Source organism: Podarcis tiliguerta, assembly GCF_965153285.1.
Source record: "Podarcis tiliguerta genome assembly, chromosome: 2".
Classification (NCBI taxonomy): domain Eukaryota; kingdom Metazoa; phylum Chordata; class Lepidosauria; order Squamata; family Lacertidae; genus Podarcis; species Podarcis tiliguerta.
The window spans coordinates 6,546,421-6,567,979 of record NC_139535.1 but is presented as its reverse complement, the minus strand read 5'-3'; the positions used below and the strand labels follow the sequence as shown (position 1 = coordinate 6,567,979).

The following is a 21,559-nucleotide window of genomic DNA, read 5'->3' as shown; positions in this document are numbered from 1 at the left end:
GGAGATCTTGGGAAGAGGTATGAAGACCCTCCTGGATGGGGACGCCCTCAGCTCACATGCTCAGCACCAGAGATTCAGGCATTCCCGCTACCAGGAGGCCCAGGGACCCCGAGAGGTTTGCAGCCGACTCCACCGCCTTTGCAGGGAGTGGCTGGAGCATTATTTCCCTTCACTGTGCCCACCCCCTCCAGGGATGTTCTCTCTCTCTCCCCCTGCTGAGTTGATTCCCCCTCCCCCCATATTTGAGCAAAAGGGATCCATAGGTCATAGAATAAACATGTCCCCCATATTGGACTCTACAGCCAGAGAAGGCACTGCAACTCTCCCAACATCTTGACCTCACCCCCAAAGGCACACTCCTCCATGGTCTCCCGAGACAGACAGATGCCAACATCATTGTAGATTCCTCCATTGCAGCAGGTTGGACTAGATGACCCACAGGCCCTTCCACTCTATGATTCTATTCACTATATTTTCTTCACCCACAGTCCTCAGAGGCAGCAATGCTTCTGAATACCAGTTGCAGGAGAGGAGAGGGCTCTTCTGCTCGGATCCTGCCCTCTGGTTCCCTCTGGTTGGCCACTGTGAGAACAGGATGCTGCCCTAGAAGGGCCATTGTCCTGATCAAGCAGCTCTTCTTATGCTTTTAATAAAAGAGAAATAGTATCCGAATACAGTCAACCTCGGCTTCTGAACACCTCCGTTTTGGAATATTTCAGCTCCCGAACGCCAAAAAACCAGACGTGCATTTTTCAGTTTTTGAACGTTTTTCGGAAGCTGAACATCCGACGCGGCTTCTGCTTGAGGGCACGAGGCTCTTGCAGCCAATCAGAAACCGTGTCTCGATTGTCAAACATTTTGGAAGCCGAACGGGATTACGTTTGACAACCGAGGTTTGACTGTATAAAATGTTGCTACTTACTGTTTTGAACGCAATGGTACATTACCATAAAACACCGTTAAAGGATCCGATGGCATATATCACTTAGAAATGTTATTCTTTTCTAGAAACCATTTATACATATTTTTTTTTAATTTGAGGGTGGGGCGAGGAATTGCATTTGCACATGTGGCAAAGATTGTATGGTAAACTTAAAGCCTCTACTATTAGAAAATTCTTCCACTTGTAATGCATACCTACAAGCAGTGCAATGTCCGCGTTTGAATAAACCTTGTGGAGCTGTGGTCAAGGTCTGCTGTGTAGAGGTGTGTGGTAAGTCAGTATGTACTAGCATATCTCTAAGTGATCTGGTGCGTCATTTATCAAAGCAGGGAAAGACCTCACAGCCTGGAATATTCAATCTCACTGGGCAAAAGACATATACCACTTGAATCATGGGGAAAGCCGTGGAAAGAGATTTTAAAAATTCACAGCATGCAGTTCATTAAAATAAAATTCTATGAAGATATGTACCAATGGTATTTGACTCCAGTAAAGCTTGCTAAAATGTATAAAGATACCTCTAATTTGTGCTGGAAATGTAAGGATAAAGTAGGTACATTTTTTTCATATGTGGTGGTGGACATTTAAGAAAGTAAAGGAGTCTGGGAAGTTATATACAATGAATTTAAAAAATGTTTAAAATTACATTTGTAAAAAACAACAACCAGAGGCTTTTTTTTACTAGGTGTAATAGAAGAAGAATTGCCAAGGAAGCAAAGGAGACTGTTTATTTATGCGACTACAGCGGCCAGAATGCTGCTAGCCCAGATGTGGCAAGAAGAAAAGTTCCCAAAGAAAGAAGAATGGAAAACTAAGATGAATGACTCTGCCGAAATGGCTAAACTTACGGTGAAGATCAGGCACCAAGATGAGAAACAATTGAATCAAGAATGGGAAAACTTTATAGACTGTTTTAGAGAACACTGCAAAACGTCAAAACATTGGCAGGTTTGATGTAACAATGATGAACTAAGAATAGAATTAGGAGGGGGAAAAGAAGTTGAAATTAATTGGAGAAATATAATTATATGCAAGGAGAAAAAAGGGGGGGAATGGAAACAAGAGGGGGGCGAGGAAAAGCCTTTTATTGCAAATTTGGATTGGATATCTATTTACCAAAAGCGGAACTGTTGTTATTTTGAAAATAAAATATTTTGTATAAAAACATAGTTTAAAAAACTTTTTGGGGCGGCCGCGCAGCTGATCCAGCGGGTCTTTCCGGAGGCGAGACCAGCGCCTCTCCTCGCTCTTTGCCCGGAGAATCCCAGAGGCTACTGCCGCTCGGCTCCGAAACGGTTAAGAGCAGCGGCGACAGAGCTGAGATTCCTAGAGAGGAGGAAAAAGGCTGACGGGAGAATAGGAGCTTCCGCTTCCTGTCCCGCTTCTGGCGGGGGAGAGATACCTGTCATGGCGGCGGCTGTCATTCCTCTCGGAGGCGCTGGAGGTGCGTCATATCATTATGTATTATAAAGGGGGAGAGACGGGGGGGGGGTGCAGCTGGAGGCAGTGTGGAGAGGGATTAAAAAAACCCCTATTAGGCAAAGCGTTTCAATGTAAGTTCTTTTCCTCTGTCTCCTTTTTCTAGTCATCAATTTGTTCAGATTTTCACATCTTATTATTTTTAAATAGAGCTCTTGGAAGTTGGCCAGCAGTTTGGTGCAGATGTCGCCTAATGCACACGCTTTTGCAAAGGGTATTTCCCATGTATTTCCCATAATACCCACGCTTTTTAACATCTGCATGCAGCCGCTGGGAGAGTTTATCAGGGGATTGGGATGGGTGGCCGTCAATTTGCAGATGAGACCCAGCTCTGCCTCTCTTTCAAATGAGAACCAGTGAAGGCGATGAAGGTCCTGTGTGAGTGTCTGGAGGTGGTTGGAGGATGGATGGTGGCTAACAGATTGAGGTTGAATCCTGACAAGACAGAAGTACTGTTTTGAGAGGACAGGGGGCGGACAGGTGTGGGGGACTCCCTGGTCCTGAATGGGGTAATTGTGTCCCTGAAGGACCAGGTGCGCAGCCTGGGAGTCATTTTGGACTCACAGCTGTCCATGTAGATGCAGGTCAATTCTGTGTCCAGGGCAGCTGTCTACCAGCTCCATCTGGGACGCAGGCTGAGACCCTACTTGCCCACGGACTGTCTCACCAGAGTGGTGCATGCTCTGGTTATCTCCCGCTTGGATTACTGCAATGCTCTCTATGTGGGGCTACCTTTGAAGGTGACCCGAAAACTGCAACTGATCCAGAATGCGGCAGCTAGGCTGGTGACTGGGAATGGCCAGTCACAGGATCATATAACGCCGGCCCTGAGAGATCTGCATTGGCTCCCAGTACGTTTCTGAACACAAGTCAAAGTTTTAGTTCTGACTTTAAAGCCCTCAACGGCCTCAGCCCAGTAGACCTGAAGGAGCATCTCCACTCCCATTGTTCAGCCCGGACACTGAGATCCAGCACCTTCTGGCGGTTCCCTCATTGCAAGAAGTGATGTTACAGGGAACCAGGCAGAGGGCTTTCTTAGTAGTGGTGCCCTTCCAGTGAAACACCCTCCCATCAGATGTCAAGGAAATAAGCAGCTATCCTATTTTTAAAAGACATCTGAAGGCAGCCCTGTTTAGGAAAGTTTTAAATATTTAAATGCTGTATCGTTTTTAACACTCGATTGGGAGCCGCCCAGAGTGGCTGGTGAAACTCAGCAGCGAGATGGGTGGGGTGTAAATAAATTATTATTATTATTATTATTATTATTATTATTATTATTATTATATTTACATTTCCCATAATTATTGCATTCTGTATATAATTCCGCTATTTTTTTTCATTTATAGGTCTTCCCCCTTTTTATGGGGGTAGGACATCTTTTCCTAATGGAAAAGATCTTTCTCCTCCCAGCAGGCCAACATGGGCAGGTGGGAGACTTTCCTTAGTCTCTTCATAGGGCTAGGGGTCAAGGCAAACCCTTAAGCATTGGAAAACCTTCTGCAGAGGCTCCCCCTGGAACTTGTAATAATTTTTATCCGACCTGATTTTACTATCGTTTGTTAACTTTATATACCTCCCCATACCCACAGGCCTCAGGACGGTTCATAGGATAAAATTACAATATAAAAACTCAAAAGTACATAATCGAAACAGAAACAAAAACAACCCAATGACATCGCACCAACATACACATTTTAAATTACTTGTGTTTCAATTAAACAGCAGTTTCTGCAAGAGCAGTTCTGGGCAGAAGAGGTTTTTTAAAAAAGGAGAAACAAGCAACTTCACGTCCACATTAAAAGTCCACATGTGGCTGAGGCCTTATACAGACAGGCTAATAATGATAACACTACTAATAATACAAATATTCCTGAGCGTCCTCTCCCACTTTGTGGAGCCCGATTGGCCCCCTGGTACACTCCAAGCTGGGAGACTGAACGCAAATGGATGAAAGATCCTAATGAATGCAACCAAACACTGGTAAGGGCTCATTATCAAGCCTCCCTAGTGGCAGTGAAGGCAGCAAAGAAAGCATAGTTTTTTGCCTCCATTGCATCCTCATCATGTTGTCCGGCATAACTTTTCTGTGTTGTACGGGGCCTTTTACAGGCTGGCCCAAAGGAGCTGGTAGAACTAATGGTAGCTTGCTTTGACTGCTTTGCAGAGCATTTTGTTGTTAAAATTGCTTGCCACAATGCTATGTCGATTGCAGGAGAGATCTGACCAGGTTCATATGGCAGGGTAAGAAACCCCGCATAAAATACAAATTACTGACAGACAAAAAAAGAAAGGGGCGGGTTTCGCACTCCCTGATTTAAGGACATATTTCAAAGCCTCGTGCCTATCTTGGATAAAGGATTGGATCTTATTAGAGAAAACATATCCTTGATTTGGAGAGTTGCAACTACAGGTACGGATGGCATAAAGTCAAAGTCCACAGAGGGTTCACTAATCATATAGTCAGAAATGCTCTTTATAAAGTGTGGACAAAATACCAACCATTATTAAAAACCCAAACACCTATGGTGGCTGTCCCCAGTAGAGGCTTTTTCAGTCAAAAAAATAAATATGGAGGGAAATTGGGCAACCTATAGTCAACTATTAAAAGAAGACAAGGACATCTGAGATTGAAAACATTCAGAGAGATAAGGCACTACCTCACCGATTGCCTTCCATATCACCAAAAAAATTGGCTTTGGGAAAGATGAACCCAAACTACAAAAAGCATTATTACGAAATGACAAAAAAAATTCTCTAAAACTGTTATTGGAATGGTATCTGAAAGACGAGGAAGTAAAGGATGTAATGGTTAAATGGGCCCAGGAGATCGGCCCCACAATACAGATGGAACAGTGGGAGAGACTCTGGAGGTTAGATATCAGATTTACTGCCTGTTATACTATCAAGGAAAACTTAATGAAAATGTTATACAGGTGGTATGTGACACCTTCCAAACTAGCCAAGATATATGAACTCAAATCCAACCAATGTTGGAAATGCAATAATGCAGAGGAAACAATGATACATGTATGGTGGTGCTGTGAGAAAATTAATAAATTTTGGGGGTGTATCCATGAAGAGCTAAAAAAGATGCTCAAAGCTCCTATAGAAAAAAAGCCAGAGGCATACCTAATGGGCATGATAGGAAAGGACACCCCACAGGATAACAAAAGGTTATTCTTATATGCCACAGCTGCAGCCAGATTAAAGGTAAAGGTAAAGGTACCCCTGCCCGTACGGGCCAGTCTTGACAGACTCTAGGGTTGTGCGCCCATCTCACTCAAAGAGGCCAAGGGCCAGCGCTGTCCGAAGACACTTCTGGGTCACATGGCCAGCGTGACATTGCTGCTCTGGCGAGCCAGAGCCGCACACGGAAACGCCGTTTACCTTCCCGCTAGTAAGCGGTCCCTATTTATCTACTTGCACCCAGGGGTGCTTTCGAACTGCTAGGTTGGCAGGCGCTGGGACCGAACAGCGGGAGCGCACCCCGCCGCGGGGATTCGAACCGCCGACCTTTCGATCGGCAAGCCCTAGGCGCTGAGGCTTTAACCCACAGCGCCACCCGCGTCCCGATGCAGCCAGATTATTACTTGCTAAAAATGAGAAAGGGGACATTATTCCCACAAAAGCAGACTGGATGGGTAAATTATGTGACTTTATAGAATTGGCCAAACGGCAGCCGTAAGACACCAGTCAAACCAGAATTTAAGGAAGGAATGGCAATGCTTTGAGGACCAAATGAAAAAACACTGTTCTAAAGAAAACCAGTTGATATGTATGGACTAAGGATGTAAAGTTGAATCAGATTATGACAAATTAATAATAGGTGACTGTTGAATACTATAAAAAACACAATGTAAATAAGAGTATAGAATATTGAAAGATATTGAGTTGAGGCGGAGGGAAGTCACGGTGTTGGAATTTTTATTTTACATATCTTTATTTTATGTTGGAATATTTTATTTCATGAATGGTATATTGATTGTATATATACTTTCTATAATAAACTTTATCGAGGAAAAAGAAGGAGATAAAATTGCTTGCATCCACCAAGATCTTGACTGCTATTACAGCAGATGAGTCTCATGGGGCGTCCAGAGCACAGTCTAGTCCTGTTGTCTTGGATGAGTTTTTTCAGTTGGTAAGGCTCAAGGATATGGACAAGGTGCTTGGATCAGTCAGGGCGACCATTTGCACTCTAGACCCTTGCCCCTCTTGGCTGATAAAATCCAGCAGGGAAGGAACAGGTGGCTGGGCCAGGGAGATGATCAGTGCCTCTTTACAAGAGGGGGTGGTCCCTGCATGTTTGAAGGAGGCAGTGGTAAAACCACTCCTTAAGAAACCTTCTCTGAATTCAGAAAGCCTAACTACCGGCCAGTTGTTGATCTCCCTTTCCTGGGCAAGGTTCTGGAGCAAGTGGTCACAGACCAGATCCAGGTGCTTTTGGAAGAAACTGATTTTCTGGATCCATTTCAATCAGGTTTAGGCCTGGTTTTGGTACGGAAACTGCTTTGGTGGCCCTGTATGATGACCTCTGTCGAGAGAGAGACAAGGGAAATGTGTCCCTGTTCATTGTTCTCCACCTCTCAGCGGCTTTCAATACCATCCACCATGGTATCCTTCTGGAGTGACTCTCTGAACTGGGGGTGGGTGGCACTGCTTTGCGGTGGTTCCATTCCTACTTGGATAATAATAATAATAATAATAATAATAATAATAATAAATTTTATTTATATCCCGCCCTCCCCAGCCGAAGCCGGGCTCAGGGCGGCTAACAACACTAAATTAGTGCAACATTATAAAACATTATAAAAAATTAATTAAGATCAAATTGAAAATTGATGGCAACCATAACTAAAGTTTTGTAAAGATTGCCAAAGGAGGGAGTCAGGCTGCACCCTGACCAAAGGCCTGGTGGAACAGCTCTGTCTTGCAGGCCCTGCGGAAAGATGTCAAGTCTTGCAGGGCCCTAGTCTCTTGTGACAGAGCGTTCCACAAGGTTGGAGCCGCAGCTGAAAAAGCCATGGCTCTAGTTGAGGCCAGCCTAACCTCTCTGAGGCCTGGGACCTTCAAGATGTTTTTATTTGAAGACCGTAAGTTCCTCTGTGGGGCATACCAGGAGAGGCGGTCCCGTAGGTACGAGGATCCTAGGCCGTATAGGGCTTTGAAGGTTAAAACCAGCACCTTAAACCCGATCCTGTACTCCACCGGGAGCCAGTGCAGCTGGTATAGCACCGGATGAATGTGATCTTGCAGCGAAGACCCTGTAAGGAGTCTCACTGCGGCATTCTGCACCCGCTGGAGTTTCTGGGTCAGTCTCAAGGGCAGCCCCACGTAGAGCGAGTTACAATAATCCAGTCTGGAGGTGACCGTCACGTGGATCACAGTGGCTAGGTCAGGGCGAGAGAGGTAAGGAGCCAACTGCTTAGCTTGGCGGAGATGAAAAAATGCCGCCTTTGTTGTAGCTGCAATCTGCGCCTCCATGGAGAGGGAGGTATCGAAGATTACACCCAAACTCTTAACGGATGGTGCTGGCACTAATTGCACTCCCGCTAGAGATGGGAGTTGCCCCCTCAATCCCATATCGTCCCGTCCCAGCCAGAGGACCTCTGTCTTCGAAGGATTTAACTTCAACCAGCTCCCACGTAACCATCCAGCCACAGCTTCCAAGCATCTGATCAGTGTGTCTGGGGCCGAGTCAGGATGGCCATCCATCAGCAGATAAGAGTTGGGTGTCATCAGCATACTGATGGCAGCCCAGCCCAAAACTCCGGACAAGCTGGGCGAGGGGGCGCATAAAGATGTTAAAAAGCATCAGGGAGAGTATCGCACCCTGGGGCACTCTACACACCAAGGAGTGGCAGGATGACAATTCCCCCCCAAGCGCCACCCTCTGTCCCCGACCGGAGAGAAACGAGCGCAGCCATTGAAGGACTGTGCCCTGGATCCCCACGTCGGCAAGGCGGTGGTCCAGGAGTTCATGATCAACCATGTCGAAGGCTGCTGACAGGTCTAGAAGAATCAGCAGCCCCGACCCGCCTCGATCCAGCTGCCTGCGGAGATCATCTGGTCATTGCCAAAGGGTGTTACTTGGAGAATGCTTTTCAGCCCCATGGAAGCTTCAATGTGAACTTCCGCAAGGCCCAATCCAATCCCCCATGTTCTTTAACATCAACATGAAATCGCTGGGAGGGGTTATCCAGAGGTTCGGAGTACGGCGCCAGCAGTATGCTGATGACACTCAGCTCTATTTCTCCTTTCTATCTCCAGATGAGGCAGTGGAAGTGCTGAACCAGTGTCTTGCCTGGGTAATAGGCTGGATGAGAGCCAACAAATTGAAGCTCACTCCAGATAAGGCTCAGTTAGTGGGTGGTTCCTAGAGCAGATGGGTGGGAGGTCGCCTGCTCTTGATGGGGTTACACTTCCTCTGGAGGAGCAGGTTCGTAGCTTGGGGGTTCTCCTGGATCCTTTGCTGTTGCTCGAGGCTCAGATGGCCTGAAGTGCCTTCCATCAGCTTTGGCTGGTAGCCCAGCTACACCCCTATCTGGCCAGGGATAGCCTATCTACTGTTGTCTATGCTCCGGGAACTTCAAGGTTAGATATAGGTATGCGTTATACGTAGGGCTGCCTCTGAAGACAGTTTGGAAACTTCAGCTAGTGCAGAATTCAGCGGCCAGGTTGCTCACCGGAGAAAGATGGCTTGAGCATATTACACCCATCCTGGTCTGACTGCACTGGCTACCAATTAGTTTCTGGGCTTAATTCAAGGTGCTGGTTTTGACTTATAAAGCCTTAAATGGCTCAGGACCAGGAATACTTCAAGGGCTGCTTCTTTCCATATGAACCTACCTACCTGGACCCTGAGATCCCCTTATGAGGGCCTCCTCCTCAAGTGGTCTGAGGGTGGCAACACGAGAACAGGGCTTTCTCTGCAGTGGCTCCCTGTCTGTGGAATGCTCTCCCCAGGGAAGTTGGCCTGGCGCCTTTCTTATAAACCTTCGTTGTTGTTTACTCGTCTTAGTCATTTCCGACTCTCCGTTACCCCATGAACCAGAGCATGCCTTGGAAACAGTCGCTTTCTTCTCAAAGCTTCTCCTTTTTTATGTCCATGGAGCTTTCATGGCATAATACTGGAGTGGGTTGCCACTTTCTTCTCCAGGTGGATCACGTTTAGTCTAAACTCTCGGCTGACCTGTCTGTCTTGGGTGGCTCTGCATGGCATAGGTCATAGCTTCTCTGAGTTATTCAAGCCCCTTCGCCACAACAAGGCAGTGATCCATGAAGGGATATACACCTTTAAGTGCCATGCAAACATGTTCCTTTTTATCCAGGTTTTTGCTTGATATGTTTGACATCCTGTAGTCTTTTTCAAACGTGGCTCTTTTTTGGGGGGAGGGGTTATTGGGTGGTTATTTTTATTCTGATTATGTATGATGTGACCTTTCTGTGAACCACGCTGAGACCTCGGGGTATAGGGTGGTATATAAACTCAATAAATAATAATACTAACATTAATACTTTCATTATTTGTACCCCACGGATTGGACTGGGTTGCCCCAGCCATTCTAGGTGGCTTCCAACAAAGATAAAAGCACAATAAAAAATAAAACATTAAAAACTTCCCTACACAGTGCTGCCTCCAGTTGTCTTCTAAAATTTGCATAGTTATTTTTTTGACAACTGACGGGAGGGCGTTCCACAGGGTGGGCACCACTGCCAAGAAGGCCCTCCGCCTTGTTCCCTGTAACTTCCCTTCTCACAGTGAGGGAACTGCCACAAGGCCCTGGGACCTGGATCTCTGTGTCCTGACTGAATGATTGGGATGAAGATGCTCCTTTAGCATTTCATCAGTTTGCCTTTTTATTCCATCAGGAGATGTTGAAGGGATGCTGGCAGAAGGGGAACAATCAGAAGTGTCACCGAAAGGATCCAAAGAGGAGGGGGAGCAAAGGAATCTGAGGGTTCAAGATGGAGGCAGAAGGCGAGAGGGGAGACGAAAGCAGAAGCCGGAGGGTGACTCTTGTATGTCTCAAGGTGGTGAAAATCAAATTCCCAGAGAGGAGAAAAAACATGAATGTTTGGAGTGTGGAAAGAGCTTCAGTAACAGTAGTGCCTTTATCTTGCACCAAAGATCTCATACAGGGGAGAAACCGTACACATGTTCAGAGTGTGGAAAAAGCTTCAGTCACAATAGTGTCTTTATCTTGCACCAAAGATCTCATACAGGGGAGAAACCGTATACATGTTCAGAGTGTGGAAAGAGCTTCAGTCGGAGTAGCTTACTTAAGTCCCATCAACGAACTCATACAGGGGAGAAACCTTACAAATGTTTGGAGTGTGGGAAGAGCTTCAGTCACAGTAGTGCCCTTATCTTGCATCAAAGATCTCATACAGGAGAGAAACCGTATAAATGTTCAGAGTGTGGAAAGAGCTTCAGTCACTGTGGTACTCTTACTAGGCATCAAAGATCTCATACAGGGGAGAAACCGTATACATGTTTGGAGTGTGGAAAGAGCTTCAGTGAGAATGGTGCCCTTACCTCGCATCAAAGATCTCATACAGGGGAAAAACCGTATACATGTTCAGAGTGTGGAAGGAGCTTCAGTCAGAGTAGCACCCTTAAGTCGCATCAACGAACTCATACAGGGGAGAAACCGCATACGTGCTTGGAGTGTGGAATGAGCTTCGCTCACCACAATGGGCTTGCTAGACATCAACAAACTCATCGAGGCAGCAGACCTTATAAATGCTGGGAATGTGGCAAGAACTTCAGTCGCATCGACTCCCTTTCCTCACATGAAAGAGTTCATACAGGGGAGAAACGATATACATGTTTGGAGTGTGGAAAGACCTTCAGCTACAGTTGCAGCCTTACCTTGCATCAAAGATTGCACACAGGAGAGAAACCGTATAAATGTTTGGAGTGTGGCAAGAGCTTCTGTCGCAGTAGCCAACTCACGTTGCATCAAAGAACTCATACAGGAGAGAAACCGTATACATGTTCGGAGTGTGGAAGGAGCTTCAGGTGCAGTAGCTCCCTTACGTTGCATCAACGAACTCATACAGGAGAGAAGCCGTATACATGTTCGGAGTGTGGAAGGAGCTTCAGGTGCAGTAGCTCCCTTAAGTCGCATCAACGAACTCATACAAGAGAGAAACCGTATACATGTTCGGAGTGTGGAAGGAGCTTCAGGTACAGTAGCTCCCTTACGTTGCATCAACGAACTCATACAGGAGAGAAACCGTATACATGTTCAGAGTGTGGAATGAGCTTCACTCAAAGTAGCTCCCTTAAGTCGCATGAAAGAACTCATACAGGAGAGAAACCGTATACATGTTTGGAGTGTGGAAAAAGCTTCCATCGCAGTAAGCAGCTTACTAGCCACCAAAGAACTCATACAGGGAGGAAATCTTAGAAGTGTTTGGCCTATAGAAAGAACTTAGGTGACAAGGACTCCCTTACTAAACTGAAAAGAACTCGTACAAGGGAAACAGAAAGGGTTGGAGTGTGGGAAGATCTTTAATCATATCAAATAACTCCTACAGAGAGTAAAACAATGATTGTGTTCAGAATTAGAATTTACTTTCATTGGATTTTTTTCCCCTTTTAGTGGCTGTGTTGCGGATTGTTCTCCTGATCAGAGTTGGATTTACATAGCTAGGTTCTATTTTCTTTCTCATGCGTTATTTCCCATGTATTCATCACTTGTATATAGCGTTGCTTTAATATTTCTCCCATCCCCCAAATTTGTTAATCTGGTGTGAATTGATCTGATATTTTTCATAGACACAAATGCATTCGCTGGTATTCTGTTGACGTATGTAAATGACGTATCTTTGCAATGAGAGTCTAGCCCCACAGATCATAGCTCTAATGAACAAATGCTGTTGAAAAACATATACCGTATAATAAGCCTCAATACGCAGTCAAGAGAGAAATTCTTCTTCTTTGGCGATCGCTCGTAGCCAAGTAAGATTGTCTTCCATAAACACAGTTTTAACAATGAGTCCGTAAGTGACTATGGAGGCCAATTCTGGACCCACACGTCCCTCCACAGTAGGGACATAGCTTTCCAGGTGGGAGTTGATCATGGTTGGGGTTTGCCATGTATGCCTTCCTCTTAGCACGCTTCTCCCTTGTGTCCTGAGTTCGAGTGTCTTCAAAGTCCGTGACACCTTTGGTTGAGAGAGAAATTAGAGCAGTTTAGAAGATGCATTGATTTTCCAGCCTGTGTCTAGAGTGTTAATAAGTCACTGTTTCAGGATGTGTGGTTCTTCACCTTCATCTGCCTAGGAGAGATTTAAGTTTTATGTCTCCGAAATATCCAGGCAGTGGCCGGAATAGAGGCAATGGAAAGAATATGACGAAATAAAAGAACATCTTCAAAGCTGGCTGCATCATAGACAATTAAAGGATATCTTTAAAGAGGACAATAAGAAAGGCATCTCCTAGTCGGTTTCCAAATTCCAACGAGGCAGTGATAGAAGAAAGAACAAAATTATTTTAAAAAGGCATATAACATTCTTTTGGAGTGGGAAACCAAAGACGAAGAAGTAAAATTGGTAATGATTAAATGTATACTATTGAGAGAGAACTATATGAACATGATGTATAGATGGTATCTATCACCGGTTAAACTGGCAAAAATGTATAAAAATGAAAAGAGAGTGTTGGAGATGTGAAATAGAAGGTACGTTTTATCATATGTGGTGGGATTGTAAAAAGGTAAAAGCCTTTTGGGAAATGATATATAATGAATTGAAGAAAATGTTGAAAATAACTTTTGTTAAAAACCAGAAGCCTTCTTACTAGGTATTTTAGGCCAAGACATAAGGAAAGAAAAGAGGACTTTATTTATGTATGCCACTACAGCAGCAAGAATGTTGATTGCACAAAATTGGAAGACTGGAGAAATACCAACTAAAGAAGTTGATGAACTCTGAGGGGAGAGACTCCATCCGGCAAGGCCTCCTTCCACCTGCCTTGCCCCACTCTCTGCTTCTCAATGTGTACTGTATTGTTTTATGTACTGTGGCTTGCCATTTTGTAATGATTACAGTTTAGATATTATTGTAACTGTTAAGTGGATTTCTGATTAACTTTTATATGTTGATAGTATTATTTTAAACTATTCTAATGATTGTTGAATGTTACTTTTTGGATGGAGGTTGCCTATTTTAAAGTTATGTTTTATTATCACATTTTTGTATTGCATTAGATTGTTATAAGATGTACATTTTTTGTTTCCTCAGCTTGCACACCGCCTTGAGTATTGTAAGATAGAAAGGCGGTATACAAATTAAAAATGATGATGATGATGATGATGATGTAGAACTGGCAAAAATGACAGACAGACAAGAGAAAAGGACAACAGCAACTTTGAAAAACAATGGGAACCATTTATAGAAACAAAGAAACAAAGATAGAGTTGATGGCAGGATTTAAATAAACATTCACACTATTAGTATTAGAAAATGTGTAGAAGATAGAGAAATATGGTGTGTTTACTTTTATGTATTTAGGTTTGATGTCATGTTATTAATAACTTTTTCTGTTAGGAGGTAGCAAGGTGGGTGAAAAGAGAAACAAACCAGAAGCGGAAGTTGGGGAAGCCTAGGAGGGGAGGGAGGAAGGAACACATAGTAAATGTTAAGACTTTGAGATGTATGTAATGAATGAAAAAGAAAAATGAATAAAATTTTATTTAAAAAAACCAATGAGTCCGTAAGTGACTGTGGAGGCCAATTCTGGACACACACGTCCCTCCACAGTGGGGACATAGCTTTCCAGGTGGGAGTTGATCATGGTTGGGGTTTGCCAAGCGTCCCTTCCTCTTAGCACGCTTCTCCCTTGCGTTGTGAGTTCGAGTGTCTTCAAAGTCCATGACACCTTTGGTCGAGAGAGAAATTAGAGCAGTTTAGAAGATGCATTGATTTTCCAGCTTGTGTCTAGAGTGCTAATAGGTCACTGTTTCGGGATGTGTGTTTCTTCACCTTCATCTGCCTAGGAGGGATTTCAGTTTGATGTCTCCGAAATATCCAGGCAGTGGCCGGTTCCTGATGGGATGCATTTGTGCTGTGTGTTTTCCCCCCAGCTCTCCCCTCCCATAGAATTCCCCATAACACCCCCCCCCTGCATAATGTGAACTCCATTATGCAGCTATGTGCAGGTATTTGTTTATTTTATAATCTGGGAAAGGAAGAAGATGCACCCTCATGCAGCACACGTGAAAAAACCAAATTATGTTTTAAATACAATTTTTAGATACATCAGTTTTGCACGTGTAATGGTTCTGGGGATTGCTTGTGCGTAAGTTGCCTTTACTCATGGCTAGCTTGCATAGTTGAACCCTTTCTGACAGGGCAGCCTCTATCTCGTGGCTGCCTCAGTCGCTGGCAGAATCCGTCAGTGGGCGTTTCTTAAACCGCTTCCAACATAAAAGCTGCTTGACGCCCAATCTCCTCCCCCGTTGCCTGCGCGAAAGCTTTTTGCGCAAGGTGGGTGTGGGCAAAGGAGCACTTGTCCCCTCTCCGCTTGTCTCCTGCGAAGAGTCCTGGAGCCACCCCTCCGCTTCCTCTATCTCCTCCCCTTCTCCACTGGTGTTGCGCTGATTTCCTTCCCCCGCGTATGGGCTATCCCTCCTCCTACTGGGACCCACTCCACCATCATCCGGGAGCCTTCTCACCTCCTCCTGCTCCGATGGCAATTCCCTGACATCCACCTCCCCCCCAGGACCCCCTCCACCCCCGGCCCGACCTTCTGACCTATCCTCGTCCCTATCCTCGGCCGGCGATGCAGGGAATCCCCAGAAGGAGCTGTCGTCATCCGATGATTCAAAACCTGCTTCCCACCCAACTCGGCACCTTTCTGTGGGGTGGGCCCCCCAGTTTGCCTCTTCTCCCTCGGATACCTCCTCTCCCTCCTCTTCGGAGGCAGGGAAACCGACGAAGTCCTCCTCCTCGGTAGTGCCAAACTCCTCCTCCCAGAATCTCACTGGTGGTTTGGGTTTCCTCGGGAACAGGTGGTGGAACTCTTCCACGATGTACCCGTCCTCAACCGCCTCAGCCGGGACCCACGTGTTCTCTGACTCGGGTTCCCCTTCCCAGGCTACCAAGTACTCCACCTGGCGCCCTCGCCACCTTGAATCGAGTATTTCCGTGGCTCGCATTTGGTGTTCCCTCTCCTCCACCTGCGGGTGGGTGGTGCCCCTTCCCCCCTGCTCTGGAAACTCCCACCCCTTCCTGTATAGTGAGAGTAGGGACCTATGGAACACCAGATGTATCTTCATGCTGTTGGGCAGTTTAAGCTTGAATGCCACTGGGTTCACCTGCTGTGTTACCTCAAGGCCCCAGTCTCCTTGGTTGCAATTTCTTGCACCCTCCCTTTAGGGGTAACCCTTGGGTTGACAACTACACCCGGTCCCCTACCCGTATGGCTTCTCCCTCCCTACGGTGCTTATCAGCCTGCAGCTTGTAGACTTCCTTCGCCCGCTCCAAATTCCACCTGAGTTATTGGTGCAAGGCCTCCATTTCTTCCACGAACTGCTCTGCCGCTGGTACACTCCATCCTTCCTCCCCCCTCCCCGGGAAGGCCCTGGGGTGACACCCATAATTGGCCATGAACGGGCTCATACCCATGGACACATGTTCGGCGTTGTTATACGCAAACTCAGCCAGCGCCAACTTCTCTACCCAATCGTTCTCCCTCTCCCCTACGTAGCATCGTAGGTATTGTTGGAGTATCCCGTTTGCTCTTTCTGCTTGCCCGTTGGTTTCTGGGTGTCGCGCCGTCGAGAACCCCACCTCGACCTGCAACAAGCTCATGAGCTTCCTCCAGAACTGGGAAGTAAATTGTTTCCCGCGATCTGAGATGACCCGCTTATCTTCCCACCAAAGGACTCACACAAAGGAAGAAGCCTACAAATGTCTGGAGTGCGGAAAGAGCTTCAGCTGGCTTAACTCCTATACTTTACATCAGAGAATTCACACAGGAGAGAAACTGCTCAAGTCCATGCAAGGTGGAATGATTTCCTGTGAGAGCACCGGCTCACATCAAACTATCGACTCTGGGAAAGAAACTATAAACATGCTTAGAATGTGGCAAGGGCTTTAGTCGTAGCAAATCCCTCACTTCCCACCTGCAGCTTCATGCAGAAGAGATGATATAACTTGCCACTAAAGAATTCAGAGAAGCGTGGAAATGTAAAACGCCTAGGGTGTAGAAAGAACTTTGCTCAGAAGGCAAACTTCACGAAACATCCCAAAACAGTGGAGAAGCAATACCACAGCTGGCGGGGGCTGTTGGGAGTTCAAATCCTTCTGTTGATGGTAAAAAATTGATGGCTGGGATTTTGTGCATGATCATGTGACCATGATGTGAAGTGGAGAAGGGGGAATTATTGAGCTGCGATTCCTGCCTTGCAAGGGGTCAGACTAGATGACCCTTGGGGGTACCTTAACAATTCTATGATTCTGTGATATCTCAGGATAAGGAATAGCTACCATTCTGATTGTGGTGATTTCTTGCTTTTGTTTAAAGATTTTTGTGGCCACTCTAGCCGGAGAACAATACAATATTAAGATAGTGTGTAATCTGATAATGTAACTGTCCTTTGCTCTTGGGATTATTTTGTGTCTCTGTATTTTGTTCTGCACATTGTGGTAATATATTTCAAAATGTTTAATCCTTGGTTTAAATTTTTTTTTTTATTACAGTATTTAGGATTAAAATGGTTACTTTTAATCATGTTTTACTCATGTCATTGTTTCGTAAACCGTTGCGAGGGTTTTTCAAATAAACAGTCCAGCGGTATATACGTTTTGTGAAATAAAACCAGAAATGTATGTATTTCATTTATTTATTATTGCATGCACCTGTTTCAAGGTGATGTGTAATAAAAAGCAGTTTAAAAGACCACCCAAAAACCCAACAGGCATATTTAAACAAAAGAAAAATACAAAATAGACACTCCTGTGTCAGAGACTCGTTCGTTCATCTGCAAAAGCTGATCCGAATGAAAATGCCACCAGTTTGGTTCTGGAAAGAGCAGATGATCCTGGGATGGACCCTGACTGCCTTCACCAAGTGGGTGCCCTGAAGGCGTTTTAGACTTACGAGAATTATATTCCAGAATAACTGCAGGGCACCTGCTTCGTGAAGGCTTCACGGCCTTGTTCCTGTTGGCATTTTCAGGGCCCTATTTCAAAGGGTTTCAAATAACGTAAGATAAGCCTTCTGGATCAGATCAGGGGCCCATCTAGTCCAGCATCGTGTGGGTGGCCCTGTGGTCTAAACCACTGAGCCTCTTGGGCTTGACGATCAAAAGGTCAGCGGTTCGAATCCCCACGACGGGGTGAGCTCCTATTGCTCTGTCCCAGCTCCTGCCAACATAGCCGTTCGAAAGCACACCAGTGCAAGTAGATAAATAGGTGCCACTGTGGAGGGAAGGTAAACAGCATTTCCATGCGCTCTAGCTTCCATCAGGGTGCCCCGTTGCACCAGAAGCGGTTTAGTCCTGCTGGCCACATGACCTGGAAAGCTGTCTGTGGACAAACGCCGGCTCCCTCAGCTTGAAAGTGAGATGAGCGCCGCAACCCCATAGTCATCTTTGACTGGACTTAACCGTCCAGTGGTCCTTTACCTTTTACCTTCTCACTGTTTCTGACCAGATGCTCCCTGGGAAGCCCTCCAGGACTTGAGAAGGGTGCAGAACCTTTAATTCAGGACTGAGGAACCTTTTCCATCTCAAGGGCCACATTCTCTTCCGGATGACCTTGTGTGGGCCACATGTCCGAGGTAGGCGGTGCCAGAGCAAACAATGCAAATTTCACCATTATAGGGTTGTCACCTTTGTTCTGGCAAAGGGTGGGGTGATTATTTCCCCCCAGTAATAATAAAATAATAATAATAATAATAATAATAATAATAATTTATTTATACCCTGCCCGCCTGGCTGGGTTTCCCCAGCCACTCTGGGCGGCTTTCAACAGAATATTAAAATACAATAACCTATTAAACATTAAAAGCTTCCCTAAACAGGGCTGCCTGTTCAGCTGGTGCTGAAGCGACTTCCGAGCAATCCTTTACAATCTGTTGCAGCCTAACAGGACGGCCCCTCTAGAATTTGTATTACACACACACACACACACATTCAAGAATTGGTAAATCTGTGCGTGCTTGACTACCCAGAGCTTAAAATACCGTATTTTTTGCTCTATAAGACTCACTTTTCCCCTACTAAAAAGGGGAAATGTGTGTGTGTGTTATGGAGCGAATGCAGGCTGCAGCTATCCCAGAAGCCAGAACAGCAAGAGGGATTGCTGCTTTCACTGCACAGTGATCCCTCTTGCTGTTCTGGCTTCTGAGATTCAGAATGTTTTTTTTCTTGTTTTCCTCCCCCAAAAACTAGGTGCGTCTTGTGGTCTGGTGCGTCTTATAGAGCAAAAAATACGGTACATGACCTTTCACGAACCCATTCAAATGAATGCATTTGGAGAGGATCTCTAATTTAGCAGAGAGAGAGAGAGAGGACCTAAAACAGGACAAAACTCTCTATCGATACAGGACATTTTACACTTAAATATGGGACAGTCCTTTACTATACAGGGCAGGTGGCAACCCTACCATTGTACAGCCCAGTCTCCACACACACACAAACCCTCTTCTTCTTTGGCGATCACTCGTAGCTGAGTAAGATTGTCTTCCATAAACACGGTTTTAACAATGAGTCCGTGTCTGTGGAGGCCAATTCTGGATCCAAACGTACTGAAAGCACTGGTCCTTCTAGCTCAGTATTGACCGCTCTCTCCATCATTTCATTATTATTTTTTACGATTTCCAGGTTTATGCATTTCAATAATTTTATAATCATGTTAACATTTCAAAACTCGACTTCCTTCCCCCTCTTTCTGCGGTTCCTTAAATTTATTTTTAACATTTCTTGCATATTCCAACTTAATTTACTCATTTATTCATCTACTTTAAATATAGACTCTTATAAAACGGAAGGTTATTACAATAATCCTGCCAATGTTTTTACTTGTTTACAATTGATTTGTAAATATTCAATAAACCATCTCCATTATTTTATAAAGTTTATTATCCCGATTTCTTATTTTTCCAGTAAGTTTCGCCATTTCTGCATATTCCATAAGTTTTTGGATCTGTTCTCCTTTCGTTGGGACTTATTCTTTCAATTTTTGCGCACATAACATTCTTGCCGCTGCAATCACATACATAAATAAATTTCTGTATAGTTTGGGTAGTTCTGTTCCTATAATTCCCAAAAGGGAATTCCCAAAATGCTCCCCAGTGTTTCAGACAAGAACTCTCTCCTAGCCCTTCCGAGGTCCATTAATCGAAGTTTGGGATAGGTATAAAAACCTATTGGAACCTAAAGTACCACACTGGTTGTCACCATTAGAGGTTATGAGCGTAAAGAAAATCAATATGAGAGGTGATTGGGCAACATATGGCCAATTGTTAGTGAAAGAAGGAGGAAAATGGAAAGGGAAACCATATGAACAAGTTAAAAAGTATGTATATGATTGGTTGCATTATTATCAGGTAAATGAAATGTTTAGGAAAGATGTTAAAGAACGGGGCTACGTAGACAAAGACTCAACATTCCAGTCAGAGATAGTAAACAAGGAGGTTAAAAATCTGTTCTCCTTTCGTTGAGACTTATTCTTTCCATTTTTGCGCACGTTTCCATTTTCAGACAAGAACTCTCTCCTAGCCCTATTTGGATAATGTGTGGTGGAATTGTAAGGCAGTAAAAGGATTTTGGAAAATGATATATAACGAGTTGGAAAAAATATTTAAAATAACCTTTGCTAAAAAACAACCCCGAAGCCTTCCTTTTAGGAATTCTAGGAGCTGAAATCCCAAGGGAGCAGAAAGGACTATGTAGGCCAGCGGTTCTCAACCTGTGGGTCTCCAGATGTTGTTGGACTACAACTTCCATCATCCCTGAGCTCTGGCCTTGCTAGCTAGGGGTGATGGGAGTTGCAGTTCAACATCTTGGGACCCACAGGTTGAGAAAGGCTGATGTATGCGACCACGACTGCGCAGATGTTATTGACCCGGAGATGGAAGATAAAGTTCCTACCAGACAAGAATGGCAGGTGAAGTTAATGGATTATGCTGAAATGGCTAAAATGACTGGAAGAGCCAGAAATCAGGAAGGACAAAATTTTAATAAGGAATGTGGAAAATTTATAACCTATCTTAAATTAGATCATCATAAAGAGTTAAAATCATTAGTAGGATTGGAATATCATTTGTAGTTTAAGGGTGAATTATTGGAAAAATGGAGATGTAAAAAAATTGGATCATCATAAAAGATGCGGGAGGAAATGATTACTAACCATAGCTGTCAACTTTTCCCTTTTTTAAAGGGAAATTCCCTTATTCCAAATAGGATTCCTCGAAAGAAAAGGGAAAAATTGACAGCTATGTTTGTAACAGGACCCACAAAGGGGAGGGTGGAAGTCCAGGAGATTCCTTGGAATCTTGTTTTTATGATTTATGTTTGATATATCTCTAAAATTCTAATTTGAAAAACCAAATTTTTTTTATAAAAAGAGAAGATGCTCTAGCCTCCACCCTAATCAGCGCTTGAGGTGCGAAGAAGGGTTAGCAAGGGGTGTGTGGCCAGGATACAGTTCCAAGAGCCAGATAAAGCCCAGGCGGCCTGAGGTTACCTACCCCTGCTACAGAGAAACCGAATTACAAGCTTTTGCTCCCAGAAAAGCACATTGAGACACCAAGTGTAGTCACCACCTGCTCTATAAGGCAGGATCGTATGAGCTAACAGAGCTGGATTCTTGGTGTCGTTTTGGCACTACCCACAGGGACCGTGGTGATGTTTTGAAAGGAGGGATAGAGAATCTGCACCTCCTAATCCGGGATGCTGTTGGACTACAATGCCCATGATTGACAGATGGTATCTAAGTTTGAGTAGACTACAGAGCCGTAGCTAGGTGATATTGCACCCCTGGCAGAACCATCCAGATTGCACCCCCTGCCACAGACAAATTAGCTCTTCTTTCCACCTCTCCTCCAATTCTTGGTATGAGCTTTCGTGTCTGTTTCAATTCCATCGGCTTCCTCAACTGTCTGGAATGAGCGATAGC

The 21,559-nt window shown here is 44.8% G+C and overlaps 1 protein-coding gene across 3 annotated transcripts; it reads left to right on the top strand.

Annotated features, from left to right (window-relative positions):
* Positions 1-2,320: 2,320 nt before the first annotated feature.
* On the top strand, positions 2,321-14,140 carry LOC310670493 (uncharacterized protein). 3 transcript variants are annotated; one of them, XM_083425937.1, is made up of 4 exons: positions 2,321-2,387; positions 10,295-12,998; positions 13,296-13,442; positions 13,540-14,140. In XM_083425937.1, the coding sequence occupies exons 1-2, from the start codon at positions 2,351-2,353 to the stop codon at positions 11,836-11,838; spliced, it is 1,581 nt and encodes a 526-aa protein (XP_083282063.1). In that variant the 5' UTR covers positions 2,321-2,350; the 3' UTR covers positions 11,839-12,998; positions 13,296-13,442; positions 13,540-14,140. The 3 variants fall into 3 exon arrangements, with proteins under 3 accessions (XP_083282063.1, XP_083282062.1, XP_083282064.1); XM_083425936.1 differs by having other exon boundaries at positions 13,296-14,140; XM_083425938.1 differs by having other exon boundaries at positions 2,336-2,387; positions 10,298-12,998; positions 13,296-14,140.
* The last annotated feature ends 7,419 nt before the right edge of the window (positions 14,141-21,559 follow it).